The 21505-nt window shown below is 38.6% G+C and overlaps 1 protein-coding gene across 1 annotated transcript in view; it reads left to right on the top strand.

Moving 5' to 3' along the window:
* Positions 1–931: 931 nt before the first annotated feature.
* Positions 932–21505, top strand: part of USH2A (usherin) — a gene marked incomplete at both ends in the record, with an annotated part of 645989 nt that continues 625415 nt past the window's right edge. The window contains 2 exons of the mRNA XM_080923960.1: positions 932–1404; positions 4668–4833. Of these exons, the coding sequence (XP_080780086.1) occupies positions 932–1404; positions 4668–4833 (639 nt within the window). The remainder of the gene's footprint in view (positions 1405–4667; positions 4834–21505) is intronic.

Below are 21505 nucleotides of genomic sequence, written 5' to 3'. Positions count from 1 at the left end.
TTGCTGGGGCATTTTTTTTTTCCTAGAAGTAATGGGGAGGGGGTTACAGAGGGTTGCCAGGCAACACAGGACAGAGGTCCTGTCCAGGAGCTATTTCTCACCACCAAGGGGACTGGTCGCAATGCAATAAAGAAATGGTAACTCGGCTGATTTATCAATACAATTACTTACACGGTATTAGGAATCCATATTTAACCTCCAAATACAGAGTCATATGCAGAAACATTAACACAAATGCTTGATAAATATTAAGGCTCAGGGCAAGCAGATGGTATTGAGTTTCTAATCAGCTTTGCTGTGAGCTTAAAGTAGCTTGCAGGCTGGGATGAGGGGGAAGGCCCAGAGTGCTTAGCTAGCTCCACTTTGGGCAAATGCAAGTTAGCTCTGGTCACAACATATGGTGTTCGTGAAAAGAGCTAAAGGATGCTTTACTGCATTAATTAGAGTGGCTAGTGCCAATTCTCTGGGGTCGAGTAACAGTTCAGAGTAGCTATAAGCTTCTACAATTCACAATCATATATAAATACACAAACCGATTGTCCTATAGATTGATAATTGTGATTGTTCAAAAAAAAAAAAAAAAAAAAACGTTACCGTCTTTATCGTATCTTTTGGCTCTAGGTTGTACAGTTCAGAAAGGACTTTGAGAAGTTCGCCATTGTTTTCATAGGGGGCATAAAATCTTCTTGCTTAAAATAAGCTGCTGATTTCTCGTGTGTTGTTCATCCAACACCAGCATCGACTCATGTTTCTGTACTCTCTTAAGGACATCCTTGCTCTGCCTTCTTTGGGAAAGTGTGTCTGCAGGCTCCCGGAGATGGAGAATCTCTGTATTCAAGTACCCAGCCTTTCCAGTGTTTCTGGTGAACGGAGCAGACCTGGACATTAATTTAGGAATGCCTCATCCGGTGAAGAATACATTTTTGTAACCATGTATCGCCCGACTCTCTCACACGGCTTCCTGTGTCATGCCATTCAAACATCGATTGTAGCCTATTTGGCTTCAGTGTTACTGGCTGCCTCGCAGGGCATTTTCCCAAGGCTGGAGAATGTGGGTGCTTTCAAGAAGGTGTCTACCATGCCGACCCATGCCACGTGTGGATTCCCAGGCCCCAGCACCTTTTGTCATGGCGCCGGGACCACTGAGCATGTGCAGTTGTGTACCGAGAGGCTGTGTATCCAGGACTGCCCCTACCGCTCTGTCTCTGCTCCCTATATCGCCCTCCTAGAAGGCCTCCAGGGCTGCATCCCCGCAGACCACCGTGATCTCCACCCTAACTCCAGAAGCAACTCCACGAGCTTTACATTCGGACATCAGGAGAACTGCCCCTCTCCACTGGTACCAAGGCTGTCAGCAGAATTTACCTTAGCTGTGTGGTTGAAACCTGAGAAAGAAGGAACTATGTGAGTAACACCAGCCACGTTTCTGGTTTTCTGTCGGCCTAGAAGCCCTGTGAAGTAGACGCAGGTACCAGTCATAGAAAATGTGTTATGTTTTAAGTCTTGCTCGGGGCTTCCATATACAAAGTGTCCCTACTAGAAAATAAAAATCTCCACTAGGTGGGTACTTTCTGAAGGCCTAGGGCTGTTTTACTTTTCTATCTTTTCTCAATAAACATATCTCGTGATGAAAGGAAGATGTTCACTTGCAGACATCACCCCACCTCCCTCACAGTGCAGTCTTTGACCCACATGCTGTTCCCATCCTCAGATTTGTTAGCACATAGGTAAGCCAGAGAAGCTCTCAAGAGCTTCCTGGCGATGGTGAATCTTCTAAGGATGCCCTTGACATGTTAGGAATAAAGCTTCCATGTTACCAACTTTGGTTTGTGTAGTCACAAGTCCTTCCTGCTGGAATTTCTTCTCTTAGTTTATTACTGCAGTCCCCTACGTAATACAAAGCCTGTTGAGAAACATCAGCAACATTTTGACTGATCTTTATTTAATTTACCTTTAAACTTTTGCTATGCATGTGTTTGTTTGTTTGTTTGTTTGTGTGTGTGTGTGTGTGTGTGTGTGTGTGTGTGTAAGTGTGGTGCCTATAGAGGCAAGAGAGGGCTTTGGGGACCATGGGGCTGCTATGGGTGTTTCTAAGCCAGCTGATGTGGGCTCTGGGAACTGCACTTAGGTCTTCTGCATGAGCAACAAGCTCTCTCAACCTTTGAGCATCTTTCCGGTTCCCATGAATGTTTGCTTAACATTACATTTGCTTTTGCCATTTTCTTCCATGTGTGATGTGTGTTCCAGTAACTCTACCCCATCTTTTGTCTCCTAGTAGTGTTGGGTACCTGTCCTTGGGATGTTTTCTTTGTGGGATTGTGTTGGGGGAATGTCTTAGAATCTATGAAACTACAAGGAAATCTTGCCGTCTCATGGGGCAGATGTGACTTAGACATTGTGGGCACTTACATTTCCTCTGCCAAGGGAAGGTTCATCGTGCGTTTTACTTTTCAGTTTGGAGAGATAATTGTAGTCTATTATCCCTGTTTCAATCTCTCCCCCTCCTTTACCCCAGCCCCCAAAAAGGACTTTGCTGTTTTACTGTTGGAAATGTCAAGAGATTGAAGCTACTTGTCTTACCACCAGCATCCTGATCTTAAAACTCCCTTTCAAGTTTGCAGAGACATCTCTGTACCAAACAACCCGTTGGCTTGCTTTCCTCATGATAAGATACAGGGGCATTCCTAGAGATGCTGGGATGAGGTTTATAATTTGGGGGAGCCATTGCTTGTACCAAGGTCACTTCATTTTTGATGCTAAAGTACCTATGGGAATTGGGGGGGATCTGGGGGTGTTTGCTTTAGATAAGTGAAACAAACAGAACATGGATTATCCAATTACTGTGTATTCAGGAGCAGAATAAATCCAGTTCCTAAATATTTTACTACCTGCCTTTGTCTCACATTTATTATCTACCAAAGCTAGAGTGTTTACAAGCAAACAAAATAGCAAGGGAGATAATCAATAACATATTAAGAAAAGCATTTTCAGCAAGCTTGGGGAAATAAGTCTGCATTTGGTAAATACACTCCTGTGTAATGATTGAATTCTCACTTGTAGATTTTATACTCAAAACAAATGAACAAAGAAAAACTCTTAGACCAAAGGCCCAGAGAATTAGGATAATGGTAGATTTTTTTTTTTCGTGTCAGTAAATCACAAACATTCAATTACTGAAGCCTTAAAGATAGTCTGCAGTTGTATGCATGCAAGCATGTATGCATGTATGTATGTACTTAGGATGTATGTATGCATGCATGTATGTATGTATGTATTTAGGATGTATATATGCATGCATGCATGTATGTATGTATTTTAAAAGTTTGTATCTAAAATTATTTGCCAAAATTAAAAATGTCATATTTCATATCTTACCGAATTCAGCCAAAAAGAATAATAAATTAGTGTAAATAAAGGAGAGACCAGTACTCCTCCTTTCTTTCTTTTTTTCCAACTTAAGACAAACAGAGATGAAAGTAAAGCAAGGTCTTTAAATGCTCCTTTTGACGATGATTTTGAAAAATCTTTTGCAGCAATTCTTAAGTGGCCCAGTGGTACCTTTACCTCTGGGATTCTCCTGACTGATTTTGATTATTTTTGGGAAGGAAGGCTGCAGTACTCCATAGATCCTCAGGCCCTCAGAATTCTGATGCTCTGGAGGAAGGAGTCTTTCCTACCTAGATTGCAAAGCATGTTGAGTGAGCAGGAAGGAGGACTGCTTAAACATCTTTGGGCTGAAAAGAGGGGTTTTTGATCAGTGATTCGTGCTGAGATGGCTGGTGTGCATAGATGGCAGTCTGGTGAGGGAGGAGCCCTGGGCTCTGAAAGGTGCACCATATGATCCACAGAGAAGTGACCTTTGAGAAGGGATATTCCATCCCAGAATGATGTCACTCACTTAACTCCCCAGCACTCAGAAGGTTGGGCTGGGGAGCCTGCAAACCAGCTGGGGCTGTGTAATAAAACCCAGTCTCTATAGTAGCATTTATGTGACTCAAGACCTAAGTCCTTCCTAAAAGATGTTTTATGTCATTGAAATTCTACTTAATCTTATTCTACACATATCACTACACCGTGTCAGTGTCTCAGCTAGACTGTGGTCATGGAAGATGTAGTTGGTTATCTTGTACACACCGCCCTGGCTTCTGACCAGTACATGCAAGAGACGGTGGTTGTTGAGTCTCCATTTCATCCCAGGAATAGAGTGGAACAATTCTGACTTCAGAACTAATAACTCAGAGCTTTCCATGGACTCCAAATTCATTTGACATTAAAAGAAGAAGAAAGATTTGCCCTGGTGATTCAATACCCATGTGGGATGTGGTGTGTCCCACCACTTCCTATAAAAGGAATGGCAGGGAACTAATGGGCCAGGAGCCTAAATGTTAGTTTTCCAGTAGGATGCGACTACTTTACTTTCTGTCATGAATCTCTAATGAAGGGTGTTGAGGCTCTGGGGAAAATATTGTAAATAAGAATTTCATTTTTTTTTAAGTAAAATGACTTCTGTTGGAACAGGGGTTTTTTAGGGGGTGTAATGAGATTCATGTACTTACTCATAGCATACCACTTTGGGTGGGGCCACAGTCACTTTAACAGGACAATACCTCAGCTTTTCATTTTTCTTGGACGCTGACCTTTTCTGTCTTTTCTGGTTGCTTCCTTAGGTGTGTGATAGAAAAGGCAGTGGATGGGCAGATTGTGTTCAAAGTTACAATATCTGAGAAAGAGACCATGTTTTATTATCGCACAGTAAATGGTTTGCAGCCTCCAATAAAAGTAATGACACCAGGGAGAATTCTTATGAAGAAATGGATTCATCTCAGTGTGCAGGTGAGTAAAATAAAAAATATTTAACATTTGGTTAAACACGGAGATCTGTCTTCCTGTCTTCTCCTCTAAATGGCACCTATACAGAAAAGCTAAAGCCATATCTGGATCCCGACTACGTAAATGACAGCGAAGGAAGACAGAGATTTCGATGACCTCCTGGTGTGTCTCATGATGTGTTCGAGGCTCCCCACACCTTAAGCTGCTGTAAAACTCTCAGCCCCAGAGCTGAACAGTAATGATGCCTTGGGCACTAATCACATGTCCAGAGAATTTCTGTTTTATTTGGTCCCTGTATTTTATGTTTAGATGTTAAGCCCTTTAGAGTCCAACACTGATCCCGCTAGTTGTGGCTTTAAATGCTTGCTCAGTCCCTACAGCTGTCTCTCTCAGATCCTGTCTGTTGATGTGAATGGAACTTGGCTGCTGCATTAAATCAGTGACCTTAGAACCAGTGAACTTTGCACTCGAGGCACTCAGAAGGTGTCATATTATCATTGTCATTGTCACCCACAGTTTGAAAGAACCTTCTAGGCTTCAGATGCTGAACTAGCTGCGAGATGTCTGGCATTTGCAGTGTCTAGAATAGAGACAGATGCGCCTTTTGTTTCTGCAAGGCTTCCTGTGTCTCAGTACTACCAGACCCACTCTTGCTTTTCAAACTAGAGGGAGAGCATGCTCCATTTCCCAGGAGATGCTCCTGTATGGCTTCTCACCCAGGAACCAGCAAAGTTCCTCCTCACATCTTATGGAAATGATATTTGACTTTAAATACAGGTGGATGCACATGTATATACATAATACAGATGTGTATATACTTTTACACACATTTATGTACCTCTCTATATAAAGAAAGAAAGCATATACTGTGTATCCATATATTTCTATCTGTGTGTTGGATAAAGACAGACAGACAGACAGATAGATAGAAAGATAGATAGATACTTGAATACTGCCTGAATCAGTTACTAAATAAATTTCCTTAGGTGGTCCTGAGAATTCTTAATTTGATTTAAATTATTCTTTCAACATATTCTTGATAATTTAAGAACATGCTGTATACACATTTATTGCTATTAAAAACATAATATTTTGGCATAAGAGTGCAGTATCACTCTCTAAAGGAGAGAACACACACACACACACACACACACTTACTTTTAGGGAAGGCATTCAGAAAGTTATCATACATTTTTATACTTTATTTATTTATTTATTTATATTGCATAGATATGAATAGTTTGCCTACAATGAGTTCAGTGAACTTCTATGTGTGTAGTACCAGAGGAGGCCAGAAGTGAGCATCACATTCTCTAGAATGGGAGTCACAAGGGTTATGAATCATGTGGGTGCTGGGAACTGCACATCAACCCCTGGAAGAGCATAAAGTTGTCTTAAGTGCTGGGCTGAAACTCTTCTTCCAGCCCTGATGATTTAGTGAGGCTGCCTATAGTTTAAACTGTTTGTCTGCCAAGGGACAGATGAGCTTTTCGATTTATACATGTTTTATCTTTTCCTTTGTTTTACATTTTTAATTGCATTTTTGAGGCAGGGTCTTGAATGACAGCACAGACATCAAGTTGTTGCCCAGACTGGCTGCAAATTGCCAGCCCCCTGCTTCGGTTTCCTAAGTGCTAAGATTACAAGCAAGTGCTGCTGCGCCTGGCTATTAAGTTTTTAGAATAAACTCACTGGACTCTAATTAAGTCACAAATGAAAACATCACACAGCTAGATTAATGACGCTGATTAAGCACTTGCCCATTCCCAAATCCATACATGTCACTAAAACTCTCGCTGTCGGAACAGCCGTTGTGAAGCTCTAGGCTTCTCTTGGGGTCTTAACTGTTCACTGTTGATTATATTTTTATTCACTTATTGACAACAAAAAATGAAAGCATAATTAGCATTATGTCCTCTTTCATGACTGCTCTGTCTGGTTGTAACTATGTATAAACTATACAAAACCCTGGATAGCACTGTAATACTTCGTGTGTGCATGCAACATCCTCTGATCATCTTTCTGATTTTAATCTTTGGTTTTGTGTGTGTATACATGTGTGTATTTGTGTGCACTTGAGTGGGTGTGTACAGGTATCCTTGAGGGGCAAAGAAAGGGATCAGATATCCTGTTCCATCACTCTCTCCTCCTTGTTTCCTTGAGACAGGATTTCTTACTGAGCAAGGAGTTTAGCTATTGGCTAGGAAGCTGGAGTTATTAAATCTCCTGTCTCCACTTCTGTCAGCACACTAGGCCAGGTACACAAAACCATGTCTAATGTTGTATATAGAAGCTGGGGGTTTGAATGCAGGCCCTCACACTTGTATAGCAACCTCCCTAATTTATCCATATTCCATTTTTCCCCTAATACTTCTTACGTGTCTTTTGATTTGTTTGCTTCTTTGATTCTACATATAATCATGTAATGTCTGTCTTTCTATTCACTTCTTGAAAATGATGCAATTGTATCATAATCTCAAAAGTTACAAAAATTAGAGATAACAACCAAATACCCACTATAAGAGAAATAAGAGAACATAAAATTTTAAAAAGTCACACATGCAACCCACCAACAACAAATTAGTATATACATAAACACACACACAACCAATCAACAACACAATTATATATACACATCTGTCAAATCAAAGGGACTAAATATGATTTCAGGGATGGTTGTTAATACTAAACTGGATATTCATTTCTTCTACCCTGAGCTTAGTTTTTGTCTCAGGCTAGACACACCTTGCAGATGGCAAAGACTAAGGGATGCTCAGCCTTTCCCTTGTGTGTGATGCTTCCCAGGGAGTCAGTGTGAATAGCTTGGAATAAGAACTGACTGGATTCACTCTCTTTCCTTGCTAAGTAGCTTTAAAAAAAACCCAAACATATCCTGGGATGCTGCTTACTTGGGATGGACTGATTACTTCCCCCAACCGCCCAGGACAAGTTTGCACTGAACCTTTCTGTTTCTCTGAATCCCAGGTTCCTCAAGAAAGCTCACACAAAGTGGCAGGACAGCAAACTCACTGAATAGAAAATGCTTCTGGACATTTTTCCCACCGCACAACTACAATTTTTTGTGGCTCTGTTTCTGTATGCATTTGTGCAATCATGCCTATTCCCCTAGCCCTATTTAGCCAACCCCTGAGCTCCCAATCATTTCAAATCTTACCTGATATTTTCTTCAATGAGCTCACTTAAGGGATACTTCCCTGGGGCTACACTAGGTCACAAGGTAGATGTTGGCTAGGACAGCACAGTGCTACTTGCTATGAGCCCCAAAAAAATGAAACTATGAGCTTCTTTCTCAAAGCACAACATATAGTGAGACCTTCTCAGGATGGCACCTCATGACAGCAGCGTGTTTGTGTGTGTGTGTGTGTGTGTGTGTGTGTGTGTTTATAGACACATGGGCATGTCTCTATCACTAGATCACGCTAAAGCTGCCAGGTCATAGGAGATCAGACAATCTCTGGATTCTGCATGTCTTTGTGTTGAAGTTTACTTCCTGTCTCTCCAGAGTCTTTACCTTCTTATGGCATCTCCCTAATGCCAAACCACTGTGGGTTTTGTGCTCACTCAGTACTTCCTTCCCTATGTTCCCATGACCTGTGTTCAGAGAGTTCATTTATCATCCACTTCTTATAGACAAAATAAGAATGTTGAACAATGGAGATGGCCCTTGTCATCAAACATGATGCAATTAGTTCAGTCCCAGGGCTCTGCAGAGTGAAAGGAGAGAAGCATGTCTTAAGAGTTATTCTCTGACCACATGCAACTTGCCTTCTGGTCATCAAATGCATGCCACGGGATACATATGCACACATACAGTAAATTAATTCACAACGTAAAAAGCAATTTAAGAACTCAGAATGTTAACCCCAGAACATTTTTAAATGCCTTTAAATGATTAAATCCCTGAGCAATAAAGATACCAGGGAGGGCCAGCCATAGGAAACAGAAGAGACCTAATATCCAAAACACACAGACTGTTCCAGTGATGGCTTCTAGTGATGGTTTTATCAGCATTCAAGTGAAAGCCAGCATTTTGAGATAAGAGCCATTGGAAAATGGAAAGTTTGTAAATTAATATTCATTCAGGGACTTCAATCTTAAATGGGTGCTGATTTACATTTTGTTTTGGGGTTAGCATATATGGCCATTTCATATTATGTAATAAAGAAATGTATTAAACCATACTTTTTATACTGAAACTCAGAAAATCAGTTCATGATTTCAGTAAGTATATTAGAGATAGTCTTTGTGGATCCTTAAGGGCTTTATATTAATACTGGATTCATATATTATCATTACTATGAGATAGATATTTGAAAATTTTGGATTTATATAGAAGAATTTCATTGAGTATTTTGTTGTGGATTGACAGGCAATACTGCTTGGAAGCATTTAGCTGCATCTCAGCCCAAGCATTTAGCTTGTTTTGTTTCTAAGAACTGAGGCTTTCACTTTTTGGCCTTTTTCTTTTTTTGAGCTTCATATGGTCTGTGAGTTGTTTCTTGGGTATTCAGATCTTTCTGGACCTAGTATCTACATATTACGTCTATTCTTTTGTGACTGGATTACCTCACTCAGGATGATATTCTCTAGTTACATCCATTTGCCTAGGAATCTCATAAAGTCATTTGTTTCAAAGCTGAGTAGTACTCCATTGTATAAACATCCCACAATTTCTGTATCCAGTTACAATGTATATATGTATGTGTTGTGTTTTTACATATTTAAGCATTCACCAAATGACTCTATATGCTTTATAGCTGTATCTCTCATTTCTATAAGTGGTTTAAGTCAACAGGATTATTTTTATGTAATGTACCACTTTCCAGTTCTATGCACAAGTCTGTCAGTACTAGAGAGCTGGCTCAGGGTATGACAGTATTTGCCACCAAGCCCAGCAGCCCAAGTAGATCCCCATAACTCACATGATAAAAGGAGAGAAATGACTTGTGTAAGTTGTCATCTAACACCCATATTTGCCTTTTAATGCATACGTGTGTGTGCATGTGCAAGCACCCACACATTCACACATACACACATTCACACACATATTCACACACACACACATTCACATACATTCACACACATATTCACAGACATTTACACACATATTCACACACATACAAACACACACACATACACACACTCATCAGATGTCTTACTGATTACATCTGCTCAGCCTTTGCATGGTTCAGCTCCATAATGGTAAGCTTGATACAGCTTTGGTTGAAATTATATGGCACATTTTAATTTGTGATCTTTCCTGGGATAGCAATGTATGATACATATTTTGTTGAGATGCTGGGCAGTTATGGTGGACTGCAGCTTCCAGTTATTCATAGCTTTCTAAGAGTAACCCGTCCATATTCTATAATGCCCTGTGTAGCACAACCATCATGATTGGAAGACTGAAGTATGCAAAACTCATCCTCACCTTGACTCCCACTCTTTTTACCTGGATTCTAGATTGCTAACTCTATTGTAACTGGAACATCTGCATTTCCAGAGCTCATATGTATGCAATAGAATACATCTAACCAAGCTGTTACATAGAGAATAAACATTCTACATACATGACATATGCCCATGTGCCCCTTATAACAGGGGATGTGTTGTATGTGAGAGATGCAGAGGCCAGGGGTTGAGCACGGCAGACAGACTATAAGCTTCTTAGTAATAGTAGATAGACAAGGCTGTACATTAAACATCATTGAATGGAATGAAATTATTAAGCAAGAATCTGTAGATATGATGGGAAGGGGACAGGGAGAGAGGGCTAGGGAGGGAAGGGAGACATACATGCCATGAGAAAATTACATTTTGCTATAAGCACTACTTGACTATAGAGAGGAAGAACAAGTTATCCTGAAGACAAGCATGAAGGCAGGCCATGTTAGCCCACCTCAAACAGTGTTGGGTGAATGAATGAGTCTGTAGTTGATATGTTAAGAACAATTCAGTTACAAAAATTTGAACCTTCATTGATAGAAAGAATGTAGAGTTTCCAGATTCTGGTAGTGTTCCATCCATATAGTTTCCTGAAGTCTGATTTATTCAAATAGAGGCCCCAGAAAATACTTATGTTTGTGGTCATACTCAGTCCTCAGCCATAACTTCCAACTTTGGGAGTCATTAGCATTAACAAGAATCTAACATCCCCCATGTTCATACTCCAGTATGTCTTCGCTAGCCTGAAATGGGGACTGGGTGTTATTTCTCTCCACCTTGATGATCTTAAAAGTATGGAAGACAACATGGCAACCAGAACCCAGAGCAGGAAATTACTACCTTTAGATGGGAATGTTGGGGGGAAAGCTTAAGGAAAGGGTCATATTAGTTAATTCTTAAAGACTAGTAGGTTTCTGATTGGTATAGAAGAGGGAAACAGAAAATTATGTCCAGAAAAAAGATGGGGGTAAAACATGGAAACTAAAGGTATCAGTGAGAGATACTGAGTTATTTAGAAGTATGTTATTATGTCAAACAAAAATAGCTAAGGAAAACTAGCTCAGACACTTAAAGCAATAAAGAATATTTGAGGGGTAGAATATCTCTTTTGATGCATAAGTTATGTGTTCTTATTAATGGATTCTAAATAATAATAAATTTTATTATTCATCATTGCCATTCTTAAAATTATAAACACATAGACTATATAATGTACACACCCAAAATAGTGTTGTTTAGCTCATGTGTATAGCAGAACACCACAAGGCCCAATGTAGTATTTACCTTGATAAGTTTGAATGTCATCAAGATAATATTTTACAGCAAAGACATGAGACCAATGAGATAATTTCTACTGGGACACTTCTAATCAAGACATACAGAAAGTCATGAATAAATTAACATTTAAACCTAGAAACTGATATTTGAAGATGAACTTACCTATTTATTTCTGTAAGAGAATGGCTAGCCCTCAATGATAGCTATAAAATATATAACACATATGTATATAAAATAAATATATACAAATATCATGCTCTATGTTGATTCTGTATGGTACTAAAATTGAAACTTGCAATAAAAAAGTGTTTTTCTGTGTCTGCTTAGTTTTTTGTTTTATTAAACAATATCTAGTCTTGAAAATGCCATCATGGTGATTCTGTCAAATTTATAATGGTTCATATGCGATGATGGTGCTGTTTAAACCCGTTCGCCGGATGGAATTGCCATTCTGAGCATCTTCCCCTAAAAGCCAAGTGTAATAAGACTTGGGCGATTTTAGCTCTTTTTTGGGTAGTTGTTTTTGTGCCCAAGGGACTAAGTGATGCCATCGGTTGTACATCACTAGGCAGAGCAGTGTGCACACCCCCAGGGTGGAACTGGGCTCATGGTATGCAGCATTTCGCAAAGGAATTGAAACTATGGCTGTTCTTAAACACAGACTTGAATAGTTTTATTTCCCCATCTATTTTGTTTGGTATTTCCCTCTTAAATATAATATTCTAAATTACTCAATGTTCCTATCTGAGTTGTACTCAAAGCTAAGGAAAAATAGCTTTAAAAGACACGCTTCTAAGAATGGAAAAGTTATAATAGGTCAACCTACTTTCAAGTGATCTATTTATAAATTAATAAGTATTTATGACAGGTATTGGAAGATAATGTGACTCCGACCTGTATGTTTGAAACATAGAAAACTGAATAGATTTGCTTTGTTTGTGTTTAGCATTCGATTGTTTTTATCATGGAGATTGGAGAAAGGCAGAAAGCGGCAGAAACCCTATAACTTAAATTTGGTTCAAGAGCAAAGCACAGGGCTATGAAGAGAATCTCAGGAACCTGAGTATGAGGGACAATGGCTCATGCCTAAATGAGCATGGGAAAAGAAACCAAGAGAGCTTTGAATACATGTATATGCTATGTAATTTTCAGTTGACTTTTGGGAAAGTAATTCCTTGTGTTGTTCTAGCTATTTGGCAAGAGTATCCCATACAAATAATTTGGAGGTATTTTTGCTACAGTAACTTTACAGAATACAACTGAATTCAATATCTGGGTTAAAAATGAGACACAGAAAAGGATGGTTGAAGAGGATGAGCTACAAGTGAGATGAACTCTGTGACATCATATCTGTGGACAAATACTGACCCCTGTGAATAAATTCCTTCCAACAGTCCCCAGGATCACATACAGAACACATCAAAATGTATGGGAGAAAGGCTTTCATCAGTATTAAAACAATGCATGTTGTGAGAATATCTGAAAACCCAGGAGCTTGGTGGTTAAAACATAGATCTTGTATAGATAGTGCTTCTCTGTGTTTTTGTTGATTGATAATTTAATCATATATATTTATGGGATACATCATGATAATTTGCTACATGTATGCAGTGGGTAAAGATTGAACTGTGGTAATTAGCATCTCTGTCTCTTAATAATTTAATTAACATAATTCTAGGTATTTATGAACTGGGGTGCAACGTTTCAATGAATGCATATGAGATGTGCAGCTCAGATTGGGATGCTAACATTTTCAGATCCTCATGGTTACTGTGTATTAAGACTTGAGCTTCTCTCCTCATTACACAATGCTTGATAGGTTATTGAGCACTCTACTGTGCTGGAAAGTTCGAGAACTTGCTACTTCTACCTAGCTGCAGCTTGATCTCTTAGCCCCTCCTTCTGCCACCCCTCTGTCACTTGTAATGCTCATGACAACTGTTTCAAATTCAGATCTCAGTTCTATGTGCAGTGTTCTTGTGTCTGATTTGTTTCACTTAGTGTGGTGTCTTACAGTTCCATCAATTTTACTACAATGAGAGCATTTTTTTTTATGAATTAGAAGACTTGGAATGAACATGAAATACCACATTTGTAACCAGACCATATCTTGATGGATATTTAGGTTGATTGCATATTACCAGAAGTGAGGTGGCTGGAACTTGAAATAATTTTATTTTGGTGTGTGTATGTGTGTGTGTGTGTGTGTATGTGTGTGTGTGTGCATACATGCGTGCATGTAATCTCTATTATATTCTTAATAATACCTTTACTAATGCGTATTCCTATCAAAAATTTAAAGTTTTTTCTCCCATTCTGCTCAATATTTTCTAGCTGTCTTAAAATATATTATAAATCAATGTAAATTATATTAATTATGTTATGCTATCTAGAAAAAGTCCTCCCTATTTGACTATGTTTTGATCAAATTATTCATTTGCATTCTGTTCCTCCTCCCCCCTACTCTTGGAGTATCCTATTTTACATATTTCAGACATCAGATGAGACTAGACATACTCAGTGTCATTAGGGCCAAAGACCATATTATCTCTGTATTATGATATCAGGGTTGGTGTTTATTATGGATATTTGAGAGCATAAGGTATTTGTCTTTCCATTAGCTTATTTTATCTAGCACAGTATCACCCATTTCCATCCATGCTGCTGCAAGTCAGTTTAAAGGTTGTCCAGTTGAGTAATACACAACCAACTGTGTGCATATCTTCCTCATTTATGTAGAAACAGATGACTCTTATTCTTGACTATTGGGAGTGGTAAGTAAGGATGGGTGATAGGGCTAAATCTCTTGAGCTCTCAGTGTGGACAACTGTGCTATGTGAAATAGAACATTGGTTGTTCATTGGCATTTTCCTGTTTCCCTTGTAGCACTGGCTAGGATTCCTACTATTATATTGCAAAACAATGGTATCAATATCTATCTTTATTGTCTCTGTTCCTTATCTCAGGGAACGTAATTGAGTATCTCATCACTGAATGGGATGCTAGCTGTAAAAACTTTTGTAGGCTTCCCTGTCTCAATGTATAAGAACTATCTGCTATTAATTTTAGGTTGAAATAGCATTAATATTAACAAATTTCAAATATAATTTCTGAATATATTTTTTGTTGTTTAATAAACATTCTCCAAAACTTTATAATGTACTCAACTATCTAAATATTAAAAGAACCCCACTCCTGGTAGAAAGATAATTATAACATTTTACTAACTTAAAGTGTACTCATTTCCAAAAGCTGATAGATGAAATAACACTGTAAAGTCTACCTAGACACAAACAACAAAGATATGGTATTGATCAGTGTATATGTATATTCAGTTATGAATGAATTCTGGGTTTGTTAGTGGCTCCTTATTTCCATGTCTAATCATACAATCACATGGCTCCTCTTTAGCCTGTCAATGTGGTTGACGACACTGATGGATTATCAAACATTAAACAAACACTACATAGCTGGAACAAACCCTACTTTATCCTTTTCAATATTTTCAGTTTTTTAAAACTTTTTTAATTTAGGAATTTAAAATCAAGAACCTTTTCTATTATTAGCACTGACTTTGGCACTGTGCTATACTCCAGTTGTAGAACATGATTTATTTTTCAACTACAATCATAAATTTCTATGTCTGCATTACTTTAGCTGTACCATGCATATTTTATTGTTTTATCTGCTGTTCTCTCTCTCTCTCTCTCTCTCTCTCTCTCTCTCTCTCTCTCTCTCTCTCTCTCTCTCTCTCTCTCTCTCTCTCTCACACAGTCTTCTCTTGAAGCCTTCTCTTTTACTTACTTCCAGTTTGTCTTGAATTGTTATATATTTCCCAGTCATTTAAAGAGTTTTGAAATTATACTTCTAATTCTGATTTCAATTTTGAAGCCATTTTAGACAGAGAACATAATTTGTTGAAAACTTTCACAGTGCATCAGTTTGTCATTTGTTTTGAGTTAATGTTTCTACTTTGATTGAAATGCACATATATTTTCTCATTGTTCTCTGCATTATATATTTTCATATACTTTTTTTTGTTAAATAATATCCTTTAAGCATTCTTAAGTGTGGTTTGCCCATGACAAATTCCTCCTCCTTTTCTCTCACACACATATTCTTGATGTTTAAGTCTTCTGAATCTTGACAATTTTCTTTTGGACAATTTATACCATCTAGTGAGGATTACCTGATAAAATATCATAATTTGTTTCTTTTCCTCATTTTTATTTGATGCTATATTAGCTTTTGATTCATGCATCTAGAAATGCTTTTGTTAGGTCTGTTCACATTACAGTGATTATGTCTTTTACCTCAAGCAATCTCATTATTATGTACCAACCATTCTTTACCTCTAGGTGTTGGCCTGTTTTCAAGTCTGTGTTGCCTGATAACAAACGTGGCACCCCTTCTTTGATTTGATTGATAGCATAATACCTGTCCCCCATGATTTTTATAAAAGTTTCAGGTTATTAAGTGGCAATTGGTTTTTATATACACAGTGCTTATTTTTCAGTTATGCATTTTGATGATTTTGTAAAGAGAGAATCTTGTTGTAGAGTCTGCATTGGGACTCAGGACCCTCCTGTTACCTGCCCCAGATTGCTAATGTCACAGGAATATACTTTTGTGCTTTGATAAACTTTAATATTTTGTTCTAATCTAGCCCTTCTCTACCTTTCATTAGTTGGTTATTCGGGTTTTAAAAATCCAGGCTTCTTAGTTGTACATTAGCCTTGTGCCTACAACTTTTATATTATCTTGTATGTTTTGTAGTTGGTGTTGCTCTTTTTGATTGTTTTTTTCATCTGTCTGTTTTCTTTCTTCCTGTCCCCAAAGCACCATATGATACTTGAACAGATTTTATAATCCCTCCTTCAATTTGGAGCATGTCATTTATAGAGTGTTTTCGTGGCTACGGGTGTTTACATATATGCAATTCACTTCCCACAGTCTACCGACATTGACATCAACACCTTCTTCTGCTGAGAGCAAGGGCCTTTCCTCCTAACTTAAACTGAATTGTCTCCAGTGATCCCCACATGTACCCTCAGCAGCCCTTCATCATCATACAATGCTTGTGTGCACCTAATGTCACCAACAGAGGAGGAAAGTTATTACCCAGAGGGATACTGTGTATATGTTTGGTTTGTCTCTTAGAAAAAAGATTTTTCAAGTCATTCTTGAAAGCTAAGCTGAATGAAGCTAATATCTCTACACCTTTTCACTTGATGGTGTCCTAATTTTCCTCTCGTTGTTAAAGGGTTTAATTCTTGCTGGATTTAGTTTTGTGATTGATGGTTAATGTCTCTCATCACTCAGAGTTCTGTACCACTGCTCTGGCCTGCTTTGCAATTGACCAGAAATCTGCTATTCCATCAGTTGTTCCCTTTTTTGTTTCTATCATTCCTCTGGTCATTTTTTTCTGCAAAGGAGTTTTCTGTGTTTTCTTCTTCCTTCTTCTTTTCACTAAGCCTGAGGGTAGGGATGGGCACCTATGACCCGTTCTGTGTTTTGGCCACGTATATGAAAAATAAAAAAACTGAAACCAAAATATCAGGAACAATAAAAACAAAACCAGAAGGGGATTATTGCACGCTGAATCATAGAGAAAAACATTAAGTAGAGGAAGGCAGAAAGGGAGAATTTTAGAGAATTCATAATTACAAACCAACCCTTATACTAGGAAACACTGGTTTAAAATTGATTGCTCTTGCTTTCATTGTAAAGCATTAAAGAAAAAGAATTGATTAGGCCCTAAGAATTGGAAAGGAGGAAATAACAATAAGGCCAGAACCCAGTGAAACATAAAATAATGAGTTCCTTGAAAGACTGATGTAACTGGAAATCTCTAGTCACCTGATACAGTATGGGTCTCATGGCTTGACTGAGAAAAGAATGAGAGAAATGTTAATTTATATTAGAAGAATAACATAAATACTTCCTGCTCAAATGTCTCTCTGATGGAGCTGTCCCTGTCCAGTTATTTACAAGAGACAGTATGTTAACTATGTTACAGTGATTATTTTTATCTGTGTATGCTGGGGACTCTAGCTTAGGGGTTTTGTCAGTGTGTTAAATGAATGGATGTTATCAAGAAACATGGGGGTTGACTACTGTGTTGCTCCTGCAGCCTTGGGATTTTACCATCTTCTCATCTTAGTGTACAGTCTTTGGTACTTGCTTGTGGGTTATGTCCATGCCCTCTGACTGTAGAAAGAAAGAACCTGAAGAGAATGAGGTTGGGTTGCAAAGAAATGTACTAAGTTAGGTATAAATTATTGACCAGTCTTGAAGAACATTGGCTGACAAAATGATCCTTAGGAAGTTTTCTACAAAAAAAAAAAAAAAAAAAAAAAAAAAAAAAAAAAAAAAAAAAAAAATCAACATAGGGAGCTTAAAGTAGGGGAGTTATGTTATGCTGATCAAACAATCAGAGGTTGATTCTGGCAAAGCTTTGATATGATCTTATCAAATATAAAAGTTTATGAAAGACTGCCACTGCCACAGCTCTCAGTGCCTTGGCTAACTGAAGTGCTTGAGAGAAGACTGCCCGGAGCATCTTCAGACTTTGAGCTCTTTTCTGCAGCCTATGCCACTATGGAAGTTGAGTGACAGCTGAAATTCAATCTAGACTGAACATCACGTGGAATGCTTGTGAAGTGATGGTTGTTAACTACCATAATGGGTAGAGAGCTGTTCTCATGATTAACTCTCTGTGAGAAGTAGGCTGAACTGTGAAAGCAGCATCTAGTCTAGCACTGGTATTTGTTAGGCTCCTGTAATGTGGTAAATAGCATGGCCAAAAGCAAATTATAGGAGAATCATTTTACTTTGGCTTAAGGTTCCAGGGGGATTGATGCTAATGGTAGACAAGGCGTGAAAGCTTGCTGAGATATCAAGCTAGCATTAGGATAAGACTGAAACCTCTCAGAGTCTACTCCTAGCAATGAGCTTCCACCTGTTCTGAAAAGGGAGTTAATGACCTTCCCATGGTGGATTGAATAAGAATGTCCCCATAGGCTTATATGTTTGAATGCTAAGTCATCAGTGAGTGACACTGCATGGAAGGGATTAGGAGGCATGGCCTCATTGGAGTAGATGTGGCCATTTTGAAAACATTCCTGGCCTTGTTGGAAGTATGTCTCTGGCAGTAGGCTTTGAGGTTTCAGGAGCTTAAACCAGGCCTATAGTTGCTCTCTCTTCCTGCTACCTATGGATCAGGATATAGAACTCTCAGCTACTACTCTAACACCATGTCTGCCAGCATGCTGCCATGTTCCCTGCCACGGTGATATTGGACTAAACCTTTGAAACTGTAAGAAGGCCTCAACTAAATGATTTCTGTACTAGGCAGAGCATGGAAGATAGTGGTGCTGATAGCAATGCAGATTTTGATAACCTGGCTTAAGAGATTTCATAGGAAAGGCATATTAGTAAGTAGCCTAGAGACCATTCCTATGATATTTTAGCAAATAATGGGGCTGGTTTCTGTCCTTGTTCCAAAAATGTCTGTAAGAAGGTAAACTGAAGAGTTTTGGGATCAATAATGTTGGAAGAGGAGATTTCAAGACAGCCTAGTGTTGACTGTATTGTTTGGTAGTCACTCTTATGCAGACCTTATATTAAGAGGAGCAATCTGAGTAAAATGGAGTTAAATTCTGTGCCCAAGGCAATAAATACATTTAAAAAATCTAATACTCAATAGAATTAAAACAAAAGTGGTGATCACAGGGTGAGACCCTATCCAGCTAAGCTTCCAACTAGGAAGAAGGGACTAAAGAATTTAAGCAGTGAAAGAAACCACGGATAAAAGAAAGCTGATAAAGATGTATTGGGATGAATGGGCCAAGTTCTAGCCCCAGCAAGCAGAAGAACCTAGAAGCTTCATCAACACAGTTTTGGGTTTAAACTCAAGGGTACTAGAAAGAGATTGTGGAATATTCTTCTGCAGTTAAGGAAAGTCGTTGATGTCAGGCCTGTGTCAGAAGTGTCCCTGCATGGGGGCCCAGAAAGACAATTGTGCGAAGCTATAAAAGTGGAGCCTGTATTTTGTCAGAAATCCCAAGAAGTTGGAGATACCATAGTCCTGGGGTATCTGACACGAAAAGCTGCAGACTGGGTGTGGAAACAGCCCAAGAGAGGGAAGTATGCTGAAGTCGCACAAACTGAAAAGATTTGGAGATCTGAAGAACACTTTGACATCAGACATGGAGAACAGGATTTGGAGTTTGTCCTGATGGTCTTGCTTTGGTCCAATAGTTTCTCACCATGCTCCTTTCCTCTCTTTTGGAATGGTAATGTCCATCTTCTACCACTGTATGTCGGAAGCCTGTGATCTCCTTTTTTATTTTATCAGGTGTTACAGTTAAGAGATATCATTGAGTCTCAGAAGGGACTTTGAACCTTAGACTTTTAAATGCTGTTGAGACTGGTATAGACTATCTGAAGTTTTGAAGTTGGACCAAATAAGTTTTTTGCATTATGATATGATACGAGCTTGGGGGGGGGGGGGCAGGGAGTATAATGTGGTGGTTTAAACAGAAATGGGCCTGATAGGAAAATATGTCTGAAAGCTTAGTCACCAGAGAATGGTGCTACATGGGAAACATTAGAGAATCACACATAGCCTTTTTGGAGTTGGTATGGCCCTGTTGGAAGAAATGTCAGTAGGGGTAGTGGGCTTTGAGGTTGCAGAAGCCCAAGCCAGGCTTAGAGGCCTGATCTTGTCCTGTTGATCGTAGATTCAAATGTATAACTCTAAGCTACTACTCCAACACTACGTCTGCCTGCATGCTGCCGCACTCCCTGCTATTATGACAATGGTCTAACCTCTGAATCTGTAAGCAAGTCCCAGTTAAATGCTTCTTTTATAAGAGTTGCTGTGCTCATTGTCACTTCACAGCAATAGGACATTGACTAAGACACTCCCCACATAGCAACACCAGCTGGGAACTATGTGTTCAAATCCATGAGCCCATGGGGGGCAACTCTCACTCAAACCACAGGCCAGATCAAAGTGTCAATGTTTTAACAGGTTTACCTGGCCAAACATTCTTCAGGGAAATGTACATTTCTAACATTTCATGTTAACCCAGAGTTAAGAGTTTAGAGAGAAGACATGATTTGCCTCCCTACTTTATTTTACTTGGTTTTGGCAAGTGTCATTTTCATACAATGTCAGATGTTAAAAGTCAGCCTGAGGACCTTCAACACTTGTCCTTTTCAATGATGTGGTTACCATCAACTTACTGTAGATCTGACTGGGTTTGTGACATTAAGAAAGTAAAGTGACTACAATGCTAAGGTAGTTGCTGCCATTTCTTGTAGCCCTGGTGAGGAGGGCATTTGGTTTTTAATATGAACCGCTATGTGTATTTTAATATTTACTTGTACCCGTAACTAGTCCATGTAAAGATTAAAATAATCACCACAGCCTGATCATGGTTAAGATAAAAACCAAGGGTAAATTATTTAATTAATTAGAGCTAATCCAAATTAGCATCTTTAATTATGAATTGTTAATTTTTTCCTACACTGTGTTGGATATACTGCCCTAAATCACTAACCCTGCCATAACTGAGCACAGTGTATAGGCTACTCACACTTTAATGTACAATAGAATTATCCATGTGTACTTTCTAGGTTTTTTTTTTTTTTTGGTTTTTAAAAGATTTTTAAATTTTATTTTTGAGAGTTATCTAAACAAGCAGTTTATCTACATAATTCTCAACCTCGATTCATCTTCAGCTCCTCCAATGTCCCTTCTGTAATTCCTAAACTTAGAATTTAGTGTTTAATTATTATTGTTACAAATATGTATTTGGATGTAAGTGCAGGCACACAGGTGCTTGTGCATGTGTGTGTGTGTGTGTGTGTGTGTGTGTGTGTGTGTGTGTGTGTGTGTGTAAAACCTACTGAGTCCATCCAG

Source organism: Micromys minutus (genome assembly GCF_963924665.1).
Source record: "Micromys minutus genome assembly, chromosome: 1".
In the NCBI taxonomy this organism is placed as follows: Eukaryota; Metazoa; Chordata; class Mammalia; order Rodentia; family Muridae; genus Micromys; species Micromys minutus.
Note: the sequence above shows the minus strand (reverse complement) of the source record. Positions and strands in the feature narration are given on the sequence as shown.